The 15,647-nt window shown below is 40.1% G+C and overlaps 1 protein-coding gene across 1 annotated transcript; it reads right to left on the bottom strand.

Moving 5' to 3' along the window:
- Positions 1–39: 39 nt before the first annotated feature.
- On the bottom strand, positions 40–13,552 carry syt9a (synaptotagmin IXa; the record flags this gene model as incomplete). The annotated part of the gene is made up of 7 exons (XM_080033639.1): positions 13,396–13,552; positions 8,164–8,662; positions 7,427–7,982; positions 2,261–2,381; positions 2,000–2,171; positions 1,614–1,743; positions 40–105 (listed from the first exon to the last, which is right to left on the bottom strand). Exons 1-7 carry the CDS (start codon positions 13,541–13,543, stop codon positions 40–42), a joined length of 1,692 nt encoding a protein of 563 aa, XP_079889765.1. The 5' UTR covers positions 13,544–13,552.
- Positions 13,553–15,647: the final 2,095 nt, after the last annotated feature.

Genomic DNA, 15,647 nt, shown 5'->3' on the forward strand with positions numbered 1-15,647 from the left:
CAGGTTGATTGGTGCCATTATGTGAAGTGTTGCTCAAGGCTACGGGGAAGGAGGCGTCTTCAGAGAATTGCAGGATCCCCCCTGGCTATTTGTGGTGCCCTGGTACTGCAAAGTCAAGCAGAAAGAGCTGTTAGAGCTGTGCCATTCGTGTGCAAGAAAAAATACTCTCTCACAAAGTCATGCTAACAGATACATAGTCATATCAAATATAACCACAGCCACATTTTGCAAAACCCCAACTTTTCATCGTCCAACCTCTAAACAAATAACCGCCTGCAGAGGTAGGAATTGGGCCGCAAGCAAATAATGTCTCCTATTTCATTTTGGTATTTTGTGAGGTCAGTTTTTTTAATGTATTCACTCAATTGTATTGGAATACACTGCGCTAGAGCGACTGTTTCATTTGCCATCTACAAGCAAAGTGATAATAGTTTTCACAGTGTAAGTGGCTAACTTGGCAAACAAAACGTGACTAGACCTAGCATTCGAAAGCTATCAGCATGTCAGCACTACAATACTCTGCCGTTTGGGGAGAAGCGTGAGGAGGAAGGGCTTGTGAAGACGGAACAACTTTAAGTGAGGAGATAAATATTGAATGTGGTTTCTTTCCGGTGACGATTTTTAAGTATTACATACTCTAAAAACCCCAGAGGAAAGAAATAAAAGGCTCAATTGCTCCAACTCTCACCGTCTCTTTGGATTGCTTTGCACATATGTTTAGTGTGCACACAAATACACACAATGAAGGCATTTCAGAGTTCTTCTCTGCTGGATTATATAGTATCTCTTAGTTGTCTGCCTCATTATCACTTCTGCAATTCTCAGTTAATCTTCAGATATGACAAAGAGTGATTGCAGGTTTTTTATTTACCACATATTTTTTTTTTAAACGTGCCAGAGCTCAAACCCCTCAGAGCTTTGCAGGTTATCTTTCCACCATCCATAAGAGAAGAAGTACCATACAGTCAGTGAAGCTCCATACATTTTATTTTAGTCATCAACGTTTCGGCACATTGTCAGTCTGTCGAAACGGTGGTGACCAGGCTTAACTTTAAGATACTTTTCATTCATTTACACTTTTACGCAAGAAATACTTCTATTTTGGGCTCATACATATTTTTGTATCAGTTTGTTTTCCATAAATGTCAGTTTCCAATGATTTGCATTTAGTAATCCTCTTTTCCCTTACTGCCATTGTTACCATGCGATATGCTAAAATGTAGGCAACATCCTCCGTTATATTGTATATTTTCTAAGCGTATACTGTATAATATTCTTTCCTTTGAAAATCCACATTTCGCATGCACATGGCTTTGTGTAAAAAAAAAATCTGCCTCATGAAGTAAACATAACGTTTACACAAACTGTCTCTTGGCTGAAACAGTTAGACACATGTCTGAGGGTCTGCTGATAGCAGATTGTAACTACAATTAGTTAGAGTTTGCTTCAATATTTGCTTAGTAACAGCATAGTCCTGTCCGAGGACTATAACCAGCCGGTGTTATAACAGATTTGACAACGTTATTAGCCAATAACACTTAGCAAGAACCAAAATGTGTTCATGTTCCAAATATGGTCAGGTCTTCACACTCATCACAGTAGAGTCACCTCACCTCTACGAGGGGATGCCAGTGGGCGACAGGTTTCCGTGGGTATGTGAGCATTTCACTCCAGTGGTCCCGACCAAGGTTGTCTTCATCGTTGCCAACTCGACACACACCAATGACTTCATTATGGCCTACACTGTAGGTGCATGAGGGAGAGACAAAAAAATTATATGATAACGAACAACCCTGCATTTCCCAAAAATAACGATGCAATACCTATTGAGTGTGAATAGAAAAAGTGGAACTGTCAAAACTATTTATATGAGTTTACAAAGTCATTGCAGTGTGCTTTGAAAACAGTGCATCCTTTTTATCCTGCAGCACGTATAAATTAAAAATGATTTCTGCAAAAGAGTTGCAAAAGACCGTATGAATTATATAAAGCTTCTAACCGGTCATAGTCCATCACTGCAATCAAAAGGCTGATCTGCTCGATAGCGTCTGGAGGGACATCAAAGACAATGGCCTCGTTATAGACCGGATTCAAAGTGTTCCTCTTTGTTGATGTCTTCCGCTTCTTCAGTCTCCGCCCGTCACACATTAGTGAAACCTTCACGTATGGATCTAAACAAGGGACAGAAACAGACAGGATGACAATCATTTTTTCCTTCAGGATACCAGTGAGATTCCAGGGAGTGTCACATTTGAATTACCAGATGCGCCGGTGATATCCATGGCCTTGAGATTGCGTGCCTTTATCATGGTGATGGTCAATCGGCCAGCGGTAGGCAAATAACAGAGTGAAAACATCAGATCCCCAAGGTCCACATTATCCTGAAAGACACAAAAAAAAACATATTTACTCTACCATAAGCATTATCTTGATTATGTATATTTGTTTTAATTATCATGCTAGCATACACTTGTTTTATGTTGATGAAAGCAACTTGATGGTCACTATTTAACAATATTGCTTCAGTCACATTTTTCTTATAAAAGCCCTGCACTGTTCACCCAATATGGAGAATACTGTTCAGCTGCTTGAGCTCATTTCTCACCTGCTCTTAAAATAACTCAACTGAAGAAGTGAGAAGCAGGAAAGCACACAAACGTGTCTGGTGAAGACAACAACTCCCACAGTTGAATATCTTGCTTATCCATTGGTATGCATTGAGGATTTTGTTGGTATTTGGAATGAGGTATGATTAATATTGCTATTAACATTTAGTGTTATTGTAAAGGGACGACTGACTAAATGTGCTCATGCTTTAGTTTTGTATGTCATAGCACAATGTTTATGAGGGTATACGGGTGGGACGTGTGTGCAAATGTCTGAGAACAAGCAATTTAGCAAGTCTAAGAATCTGTGTGTGTGTGTATGTGTAAGTTTTCGCAAGCTGTGTAATGTCAAAATGAATGAATAAACTGAACTGTGTGAGAATGGAGCACAACAGATACTGGGATTGTCTGGTGCTCATCACCACCTGTCACATAACATTCTCATCTAACTGGCTAACATTGAGAAACTATCAATAATAAAGGGAAGAAGCATCAGCACCGCCCCACAAAAAAAAATCAGAAGGGAACCATTTATACACACATGAATATTTTTGTCAATATCAATATTCCCTTCGGACACACTGACAGAACACATTTCCTATGTAGTCACATTCTCAGCGTCTCCTCCGAACTCACTTCCTTTCCAAGTCTCTTATTTTCTGCAAATGTGGTCCCAAAATCCTCTATTTTGTGATAAACTATGGACTATTGAGGACATCTTGATTTTCATGGCACATTTGTAACTTGCTATGATTCTTAGACCAATGTTGGTTTTTATCAATTGTTTCATAAATATATAAGCATGATCTTTCATGATAAGTGTAGAATAATAGTGTCAGTGTAAATGTAATGTGCTTCACAAAGGCACACGGTGTCCTCTTTAGCTGCAGAGAAGCACACTGAAATATGCATGTACTTGCTCAGCTAATCTGTCCATTCCCCATGGTACTGACTGCACATGATCACGACGTATACTTTCAGTCATACATGACCATAAAACCACAGTGAGGTATGTGTTGGATCAATCTATCCAGTTGGTGACTCTGCCAACATAATTTTCTAGGACTTCTTGGAGGATGAATCCTGTGAGAAACAGAATGGTTACGCATTGTGACCTGAGACCTAGCACAAGAAAAGCACTCTAACCTTGTTTCCCTGCTGCTCCTTGATTTGCTGAAGCTCCCATTACACAACGCAGTAGCACTTTACACAGACAGTGTACAAGCCACTTGGATTTTGTACTTTCTCTGTTTGCACAAATAGGACATTGTGTCGTGAGCTTTATATTCATATTTCTCAATTTTAATTTCCCCGTGTTTAAAGACCCATATTAATAAAGTTGACCCGAGTTATGTTTAATTGAGTTGAGGACATGATACAAGATGGTTGTCAATGGCCACCAATCACATTATACCGCTGCACCTGAATATAAACATTTTGAACCCTTTCCCACACTTTTGTTTTCCAGGATCTTTATTCAGCTGTATCTAAACACCTCAGTTTTACTGGTTGTGAGTCCTTCTTCAGTTTTCCTTGAGCAATGTATTGAAAGTTCACATTGTCCATCGACACCAAACTTCAAATGCATGAATAAATAAACTTCACACGTTGAAATCTGCTATGTATATACTATTACTTATATGTGTCACTTTTATGTTTCTCAACCCCCAGTTTAACTTGGTATCATTATCATCATTGGGACAAGTCTGCTGAATGTGTGGATGACAAGTGGGCTTATGACTGCTGTGTGTATTTCAGTGCAGTAAGTCTTATCAAGCAAAGACTGTTGGAGATTCATGCAACCTTCCATTGCTTTTAGCACTTGCAGGTTGCAGCTGAATGAAGCAGGAGGATACAGTGTGTGTGTGTGTGTGTGTGTGTGTGTGTGTGTGTGTGTGTGTGTGTGTGTGTGTGTGTGTGTGTGTGTGTGTGTGTGTGTGTGTGTGTGTGTGTCTGTCTGTCTGTGTGTGTATGTTAGTGAGTGAGAAAGACATATAGAGATAGAGAAAGTGAGAGAGAGAAAGATAGAGACAGTGTGCCATATGTGAAACTCTATGCATTAAAGTATTATTCGGTGAGCTGATATTTGCTGCATCAGAAGTCTACAGAATGAAAGATATGCACCATGCCACACATTTACTGTAAGCTTAAAGGTGGAGTCAGTGATTCTAGAGAATGCTTGTTGTCAAAATCACTCGTTGTCAAAATCAGTGAATATCTCCTCACGATCCAGGATCCACAATACAGTACAGACAGGTAGCAGATTGTGAGGAGAGATTCAAGCATTCTCCAAATTCGCTCACTCCTACTTTGAGAAAAAAGTAGCATGTATCTTAAAAAACAACAACAAGGGCACATCATGTGGACAGATATCAGATGGGAAAAAAAAGATAAATGTTCCTTCACGTGTGCTGTATATTTTATAAAAATTGCAGTAACCATAATCAATCAAACCCTGTCAACCTTATACATTGCCTATTATCAGTGAATACTGTGTAGAAACCATCAATGGCCAAAATGGCATTGTTTCAGGTGATGTAGCTTTGGATTTGTATTGTCACCTAACTCAGGTTTACTTTTGCAACCAGAGCAACAACAATGGTAACCATTTATTTGTATGCTTTTGTAAATTATTGATGGTTTTCAAGGCACAAAATACATGAACTATAAATGAATTGATACAAACATGCATACACTGACGTGCACTGTCATTTCTAATAGCTTCATGGCATTGACAAGAAGCCCAAAGGTCTAAAAATAATGTCTACCTGGCTGTCTGCTTCTTGATAACTAGCTGCCTGACAGACCACTCCTGCATACTTTGCGTCTTATCAGGCATCTGCCATTTTCTTCGGCTGCCTACTTTTGCTTGGCTCCCTTAAATATGACTTTTTCTAGGTCAAGTAAGACTTTTCCCCTCATAATTGGGGAGGCCCATGACAAAGTGTGTCCTAAAGCAGAGTTGCCACCTTTATTATAATGTTAAGTTTATTATACTATATAGCACTTTATTTGAGTGATTTTGACAAAAAACAATGCTGACAATACGTCTTTTGGATATGATGCCTCCAGCTGTTTTGCTTTTCATAATGGCCAAACCAATGTGTAGTCATGTATACTCTATAATGATGAGTCCATCTGCCATTACATCAGTAAGGGAATACATTAAGTTAGCAAGATAACCATGTAAACTGACCTGCACGGTGCAGTTTCCACATACCTTGCAGTTGGCTCATTGCAATAATATTAATACACAATAATGATACTTAAAGGACCAGCAGTTACTATGAATGAAAGCATGAGTGACTGTGAAAATGAATGTGAAGATTAAATTGTGCAGCTCTCTCACATTATGCGAGAGACTAAAGCAGTCCATTACAGGTTTCAAGGTAAGCAGGTTTCTTTCTCCAGCTAATACATCACATTACTACAGTGGCTATATTTAACTTAGATTGACAGATGGATCAGTAAGGCTAACAAATGCAGGTACGTAAGAGACAAAGCTCATTAAACTGAAATTGCTGCTGTGCAGCCAAGTCATTTACATATGAGGCGAGGAACAGAGCTGCAGAACAGAAACATGGACACCAGTGGAGGGAGATGATGCTTTGCTTATTAGATGGACCAGAGACAGACACACAGAGCTGAGGCATGTAATCCCATGTTGCTTTATACACTGTACAACTGACATTTGCTGGGTAGTTGTCATTATAGATCAGAAAATTATGAAAGTGTAATATTTGAAAATTACAGAAGGAAGGTACAACTTCAGTTTTCTTTTTGGAGCTGAGGACTTCGGACCAATTGTTGGCGGCATTGCCATGTTTTAGCTTATATTTCTAAGCAATTACTCTGGTGTGTAAAATTTAATCATTACAGCAATAACTGAGGGTTGGATCTGTGATGTAAAGAAAAGGACAAGATAGTTTTCATCTAAACAGCTGTTCCTCTTTTATGATGGTTCATTGACCTACCTAGGATGAAAGGAATTGTCTGCAGCAATCAATGGCATTGGGCCCTATAGTCCTATTAATGTCACTTCAGCACTTCATGACGAACCAGATCAATTGCACATAACAGCTGGTTAGAATCCCACACTGAGGTGCCTGTCAATGAAGCAGTTACTGGAAGCCTAACCCAGCTAAGCTTTACATTTTGTTGACCCTGGGCAGTCTGACCCTGGATTTAATTGACATATTTTATAAAAATGGGTGGCCCCAGCTAAGGGAACTGTATTTAGATAATTAGTGGTAGATGCATTTAATGTGTTTTCCCATTAAAATGTCTTTCTGAAATTCCCCTGTATCGGTTGGCTGCAATGTATACATAAACAATGGTTGTAGTTCAACTAGAATGAATAGCTGCATGTGTAGGGTCTTTTTAATTGCTTCCTCTTCCTAATATTTTGTGTCTACCAAGTATATTTAAAAAAGTAATTAAAGCCAATACAAAGCCTAAAAGCTAATATTTTTTAGATAACAAAGGCCTGTTATGTGTGTTTTGTAGAGTAAAAAGAAATATCAACGATGTCAAAGTGTGACTTATTCACCTTGGATATCAATTCTCCTCTTGTTTATTCAGAGCTGACAGCTCACGGTGTTTATAAAAACTGTCAACTTTATTTGATATTTTAACTGTCACTGAAAGACAGATTGTGCTGTAATAAAGGACTCAAATGTGGACCAAAAGCACTCAATGATCAAATCTGTCAGGCTAAATATAGCACGTGTGCTTTTTGGTGGGAATACTTCAGAGCTAAATATATAAAGTGGCACACCTAAGTGACATGACATCATTTTCAAAGTGCAGCACTAACTCACCGTGGAGACATACTGGATGTCCCGGCAGAGTCTGGTCTCCCTGGGGAAATCTGCCAGATCCAGGAAGTTATCGACGACCACTTGGCCGATGATGTCGTGTCGTGAGAACCGGTCGAAGTCGTAGACGCTGAAGTGCAGCTTACGCGTGGGAAGCTCAGAGTACGCCACGGGAAACAGGAAGACCTCGTCAAACACCGGGTTAAGTGTCTTGCGGTGCACCTTGGTCTGGTGCTTGGTCATTCGATCGGGGAGCAGGTAGATCTTCACATACGGGTCAGAGGTACCGGAGAAGTCCTTGGCTGGGAGGTCCTCTGCCTTGTGAAGCTTAACTATTAACTGCTCCTGATCACAGTCAAATCTTAGGATAAAAGTGAGGCGCCCACAGCGCCCGCCTCTGCGACCACCGTCATCCCCTTCCAGGGAGCGCTGTTTGTACAGCTCGGGTTTGAGGCGACCCAGGCCCAGCCCCATTCCAGTGAGGGAGTCTTGCCTTTGGAACTGGGCCACGTTGAAGTCCGGGTTGGACAGGTTCATATGCCTGCGAATAGACCCTTGCCTGTGAGCAAAGACAATTGACAAAACATCATTAGACAACATCAACCGACTCAATCAGAAAAAGCATAGTCATATATATATATCCCTTTAGGAACATTCTGTTGGATGGAAGAATGTACAGAATGTCGAACAGTTCTCACTTTAAAAATGACATCAACAAAGAAATGGTGTAGCATACTGACCCAATTTCAGTCAATTGACCAGAGGGCGGGGGTTCAGTGGTCTGTCTCTGCATGCGAGGGTTAGTGTGGACCCCATTCTCCCGGCTTTTAATCTGGGCGTCCAGGGGGATGTCTGGAGATGTGTGACTGATCTTCATAGCTGCCTCTGGTGTGGCCATGACCACAGCAGGTGGCGGTGGTGATACAGGAGTCACCGGAGCCTCCACTGACACCACAGACGCCACTGGAGTGGGCTCTCTGGCCATGGAGCATTGTGTTGACTCACGGCGGTTGTGTGGCGGGGGATCCACAGCTGTGTACACCGGCTGCCTGGGCGCCAGCAGCGAGGGCAGAGGGCTCATGGTGGGGTTGAGGTGCCCATGGACCTCCTTGGTAGTGGGAGACAGAGCACCCTCTCTCCATGGTATCCAGCAGAGCTTCCAGGAGACAAAGAGTGAGACCCCAAACAGGGCCAAGCCACAGGCAGTCACCACCAGTGACAACAGACTTATCGATATATCTGAGAAGGTGACAAGAGAGACAGAAAATGAGGACTTAACAATTCTTTTTTTTTACTTTTCTTTCTGCTTTGTTGCAAAGTTAATCCAAAAGTATCCCTTTGCCATTACCATCATGAGACACCTTTGTATATTAAGTAGTGTGAAAACCGTTTGGAAATATTTTATCATATTGTTGCTATTACAGTAACACTCATGGGTATGTTGTATGCATAGCTCCAAACCTGATTTATTAAAACAATACAGTTAGCTCTCTGTGGGATTTCCTGTTTTTCTTTTATTCATTGCTACAACGATTCTCCAATGAGATTAATTAGGATTAAACCATTTATTTAATCATCATTTTAACTCATCACATCCAAATGGTGTGTACGCCCTTGCATGATTATCTTGTTTAGCCCGTTGCTGATACCAGATAGGGAATAGTGTGTTGAAACCACTAAATGCATTTTCATACGCATACTTTCATTTTAATGATACTGGGGTTGAGGTGTATGAATATGAATATGTTTATAAACGTTTTGGAAAGGAAGATTTCTCAGTAGACCTCAGGTTACCTCTTTATATTGACTCAAACTACTGTGTAGTAGAAAAGGAAAAGTGATTATATCAATCTATCTATCTATCTATCTATCTATCTATCTATCTATCTATCTATCTATCTATCTATCTATCTATCTATCTATCTATCTATCTATCTATCTATCTATCTATCTATCTATCTATCTATCTATCTATCTATCTATCTATCTATCTATCTATCTATCTATCTATCTATCTGTCTATCTATTTGTCTGTCTGTCTGTCTGTCTGTCTGTCTGTCTGTCTGTCTGTCTATCTGTCTGTCTGTCTGTCTGTCTGTCTGTCTGTCTGTCTGTCTGTCTGTCTGTCTGTCTGTCTGTCTGTCTGTCTGTCTGTCTGTCTGTCTGTCTGTCTGTCTGTCTGTCTGTATGTCTGTCTGTCTGTCTGTCTGTCTGTCTGTCAATGGTTTATGGTTTCAAAGCAGACACTGATTATTCACCAGGACAGGTTATGCTAGTCACCATGGATGAGAAGGGTGAGTTGTGAACCGTAGTCATCAAGGGCCTTTGTGAATCAGCTCTGTTCACAAGAAGTGGCTGATTTTCTCCAAAGTCATTTTTCTTTTGAAAGATAAATCATAGAAGCCTCTGTAACTCTAACTATCATTCCAATCTGTGGCTCTGTAATAAAAGGGATTCTATGAACTTCTATACTTCTATAGTCAAAGGAATACATAAAATAAATAAATAATAATAAAAGTATTACAGAACAGAAATATAACACGTGAAAATGTACCCTATTAATTAACTTTTTCATCTAGTTTTGCTCTCTCTTCTTGTCTTTATGTATAGGTCCAGAACTGTACCTTTAAAAAAACATTGATAGAAAAAGGACCATGATAATTGCTCCTCTTCAAAGTGGCTGTGAAATCAGCACTCCTGCCTAACTACAGTGAAAAATGTGGGGCATAATTGCTAAGTACAGCCAAAGCGACCAGACTTCAGCAGTCTGAGTCAGATAAATTAAATGTAATCCAAAGTTATGGTCCTTTGAGGAAAAATGTTGATGACAAAATGGGGCAGATGTTCACATATTGAAATGTTCACTTTAGCTTTGATGGCCAATATTAGCCAGGTACATTATTAGCTTTCCTGTTTAGATGTTTAAATGTGTCCTCTAATTTACTGTATTAAAATTTCTTAAATAATTATCAAATCTAAAATATTTAAGGTAAATCATTTTTCGATGTCTATTGTTGGCTCTTTGAGGGCAGTTATACAGACCAAGGCCAAGTGTATGTGCAAAGGCTAATGGGTACCTTTAAACCTATCGATTGTGTGAGCATCCATGTGTGTAGAGTACATTTTGATGAAGATGTGTATGGTTTTAAAAAGAAAATAATAACTGAAAATAGAATCAATCTGTGATTCAGTGTAATTACTTCAATGATAGGGTTCCAATTAACCCATTTCAGTCTAAAGGAACCAATGATTGCTTTTCCTGAGTAACCACCCTCACATTGCTATGCATAGTGTGCTACTGTATTAGCCCAACATTTTTTTTTAAACAAGCATGCTAATATAAAAACAATCTTAACAACAGAATGAGCATCATATCAAGTCAAATATCCCTTGGTGGCAATCAGAATGGGATATTTGTATTGATAATGGCTATAATGTAGTTATTGTATGGGCTGACAACCTTGCCACACATTTTTTTCAGTAACTAGGTAACTGTATAACGAGTTAGCATAATTAAGTGAAACAACCAGTGGCTTGAAAAGACAGCCTTACGCAAACCTTTGTATGTGGACACTATTGTATTGTGCATGTAGTATCTGTTGGTATCTGAAAACAGTTTCACACTAAAACCAGGCAGGGTTTGTTAAGAAAACACATTTTCAAAGCCATCTGATTTAATACTCTAATCTTCATTTTTCTAGATATTTTATAGGTTATATCAATAGAAAATCCTGGATATTAAGATACTGTATGCCACTAAATGTTTAACTAAAGTGTGTTGTTTAAAATGTTGCAGTTAAGTCTCAACCTGACTTATAGGATTTGTCACCATAAAAACACCCCTTTAAAAGAGGAACTGGTATAACAAAACATATTATGCAACAAAAAAGTTGTTCTCAATCTGCCACACCTCATTTAAAGACTATTTCTGACGGTTAAGTGCAAAAAGTCTGGGCATTATAGAGAGCTTTGAATTTTGCATTACACATCTTTCAAATCCATCAGCACTGCCTAACAGGAATGGCTGTGTGTGGGCGCTATCATAATACCTCGCACAGGAACTCAGGCAAACTGTCCTTTCTGTGCTCTGAGATTCTGTGAATACCAAAGTATGTGTCATTTGGGAGAATACTGTTGAGAAATTGTGACACTTGTCATCTGACGACTCAGAGCCTGCAGTTGCCTTAATTGGCAGGCCACCCTAGTTCTTCCTGTCAGAGAAGAATCCAAAGACACCTGAACATATTCAAAGATGGCATCACGACAAAGAGGGTGGGCTTATTTAAGAGCACAGGTGACCTTCATATACGTATGTACAATAATGTATGAGGCAAACAAGTGCTAACAAAGCAATAGGCTATATGGCCAGTTAGCGTAAGATAGCCAATAAAATAGCCATTGAAAACAAAGCTTTCCTCAGTCTAAATGTTACTAAATCTGCCAGAGAAAATATAATTTACAACCAATAACAATATTGCCAACTACTGGCCTGGCATGATTGTGTCAGTGTTTTGCTTATATGTTTTATTTACACTGACTGACCAAAGGCAAGACACGCCATACAAGCGGGGTTCAGACTGATTATTCAACTCACAGTCTTCCAGGGGGCAGCCATACAAGATTGTCAATAATATATCTCCATTACAATGAACTTTTCCTGTATTGGTTTATCACTTTGCAAAGTCAAAATTATGTCTCAAAATAGTTGCGAAAGGACATAAATGTTCACAACCAGTATTTTAAGACATACACTGAATCCCACCCACCCCTTTCTGAACACTGGGTCAAAGGGGGCTGAACCTCTGATCTTATATTTACTTGTATCTAGTATACCAGGTGCTGCCAACATGCCATCAGGAACTGAAATTAAACCATATGGGCAAGCCACCCTGATAGATAACTCCATTTCACATAGGCTACCTACTACAGAAGTTCCACTTCTCAAACTGTCTGTGCAATGGAAAATAAACGACAGGATCAGCCCATATGATGAAGGAGGGAGACCGCTGGAAGATCAGGGAATAGAGGATATCAGCAGGAAATAGGGAGGGAAGGGATGATGGGAATGGGTGCAGAGAGGGGTAGTAAGAATAAAATGATGGTAATGTGGTGAAGAATGCTTAATGATAATTAAAAATTAATTTATGTACAGGCATGTGGATTATTGCAGTAACTGTGCTTTCTCACTCCTTCACATTATCCCACTCACAACGCACGCGCACACACACCCACAAACACACAAACACACACACACACACACACACACGCAATGATGATGAAGCGTGACTATGTGGTCACACTTATTTCCCACTGAATGGAGACTCGTGTTCTGGAATACGCCCTGTTGTGCAATGTAGACCTATCTCAAGTTTAGTACATTCATTGAGTAAATGTTTCATGTTACCCACATAAGGCTTCAAGAGGAATGAAATTGTAGGTAAACTTTTAATGAAGTAAGATATAGTAATAACTGCCACCGGCGAGCGCAGGCACAAGCGCAACTCATTCATGGAGGAGAAAAGCCTGACCAGTGTTATTTAGTGTGCCACTCTCACTACACGACGTCCCTGTCGGCATTTGTACACGTGTTGGAATGAGCCGGGCTCATATAAGACATCTTGACTCTTGCAGAATGTCAACCTCACGTAAATGAATATTGGAAATAAGAATTTAAACTGTTAGACCACGTTTTTTGCTCTCAGTGAAAAAGAGATGCCGTAGCCTACATTCCCGTTACAAAAAATAGAAGCCTACACAACCACACTGAATAATTAGTGAGCTAATTAATGTGTTGGGAAGATGGTGCAGATCCAAATTCCGAACAAAGGATATTGTTTGTCTTAGTGAAAGAGCTCTCAGCAATAGCCTTGGTTTTTTTTACGAGCATAATGTTCACAAAGTCTCACGCGCGTTCACTTCAGTTGAAAGCAAGGAATGCACCCGTTGCATCAAGCGTGCAAATTATGCCTCACCTGAATCCGAATAGCGTGGCCTGGCGAGGTCTCGGAAATAGTAGATAAAATCCAGGCAGTGCTCGTTCTGCACTTCTCCCTTCGAACAAAGATCCGACAGGAGTTCAAGTGCCTTTTGACAAATCTCGTCATCTCTGTCTGCAGGCATTTCCCACCAGCATCCTTATAAATGGAGGGTCTCTTTGGCACCACCACCACTCCCGCCCGCCTGACAGTCACCTATTCCAAAGGCTGCTCAGCACGGCTTCTGGAGTCAAGCGCGTATCCAGCGGCGGCACGCCTACCCACACGATGGAATGGACGGAGGTGCTCTGTATTCGGAGAAGAAAAAAGAAAAAACACAAGTCCAAGTGATCCAGAAAGCATCAGCCTTGATCAGCCTTGTTCACATGTGGAACACAAATAATTTGCATGTGACACTAAATCAAACAGTCTCTTCACACTACTGCTCTGGTTGAAAGCCACCGGTTGAATACACGCATCGCCACTGCGGCGCCGTGCGCTGTCCAAGGTGCTGATTTGTGCGCGCGCTTCAGAGCCGGACTCTCGCTACGGTGAATCTTGGCACCATGCGTTCCGGTGTCAGCTGATGTCTGAAAGCCTTCAAGCGGTAACACGCTCAGGAAAACTTGTGTAGCCTTTTATGGTCTGGAGTCATATCTGGATGTTAGAGCAACACAACCTGTAGCAAACGCCGATCACTTATGGCATTCATTCCACGACAAACGTGATGTGGTTTAACGTGGCCGCTCAGAGGATGACATGGTTTTCACACTGGTTTTTCTATTTTAAAATCATTTGTGAAATCATTTTTGCTTAAAAAAAAAGCTAAAACAAGTAACATACAGTATCACTAAAAATTCACAAATAATGTTGCATGCCATTATGTTAGTAATAGTATATAGCAAATTAACTTAACTGTGTAATGTCTCTCCTAACAGTTCATTTGTGTCTTAGTCACAACCGCAGCAATGGATTCATCTGCAATGGCCTCTATGATTGGTCTTGCCACACATTGAACTAATCCAAAATGTGGAACCCATTTGCACAAAGACAGTTGATTAATCTTACCTTTGTCCTTTTTTAAGTGTCCCTATTGTTTATGTTGTTCCTAGGGAATAACTATTATCATAAGCTCCATGCAGTTGTCATGGGACAGTCAATATTTTAAGGGTTTGCATGTTTTTGTCATTCATGTTGTGCTTTACTCACCGATCAATAAGTTGTCTGCCTAAAGGCACACAGTCAGTTTCACTTCCGTTAAACTGACAGACAGGCCTAATCATAATGCATAGGGTGCATACCACTACACTTAAGTGGAACACGTTAAAGCCTGAGTTTTTGACATGCACCCTACAAAGACAGACGCTACAGGCTAATCTACTGTTAATATGACGTTCCCTGATAAATAATCTCTTGTGCGATATGAAATGTCCCTTTGAAGTCATGTGGATGTAAGGAAATGTTTAATGAGGCTAGTGGATGAAAAAGTTAAAAAGAGGATGCCAGTAAAGAGATCGTGTACATACATCAGAGCTTCAAAATCTCCCCGGCAATTACAGAAGGGACGAACAGAAACAAAGAGACACTGAAAGAGAAAGATAAGAGAAAAAAGTGTATCTGAAAAGTGACAGATTAATGGGTAGGCTATGCTGTGTTGGTGAATCTCATGCTTGTTTCATCGAGGAACAAAGAGCCCAGGAGTCATCTTCCATCAAAGATAAAGACAACTTCTGATTAGCTGTGCCCTGTGTGCGTTTATCTTGTTGCTCTGCTGTCTAACACATCTTGTGCTGTGCTTTCTTACCGTGTAAGAGCCTAGCAGGTATTCCTAAAGACTTCATTTCCATACAAGAAAACCTGTAAAAGTCATTAGCATGCTATTCATTTAAAAATGCATTTGTCTTCTTTGAACACTTAAGGAAGTGGGTGTTTTTTCGGCAGAAAGACAACTAGGAGCTGGTGTTTGTGAACGTCGTAAAGTGTGGTGATCATTTGTGTGTGCGTGTGTTTTCCATTAGAAGAAAACAAATGCACACAGCAGAAAATCAACTTTCTTGGTGTCCATGGCAACTGTCAAAGACAGAAGGCACTCTTCACCCATTTATTTTTGTTCAACACTCATGCTGTAAGCCACTCTCCATTGCACTGTCTATCAATGTTACATCATTGTGTCTACTCCGCTCCCCACTATTGTAGAGTATATATCCCCATCAGCTTATTTCGACCAATGTGGACCGTGCTCTGGTAAA

This window comes from Ammodytes marinus, assembly GCF_949987685.1.
Source record: "Ammodytes marinus genome assembly, chromosome: 1".
Classification (NCBI taxonomy): domain Eukaryota; kingdom Metazoa; phylum Chordata; class Actinopteri; order Uranoscopiformes; family Ammodytidae; genus Ammodytes; species Ammodytes marinus.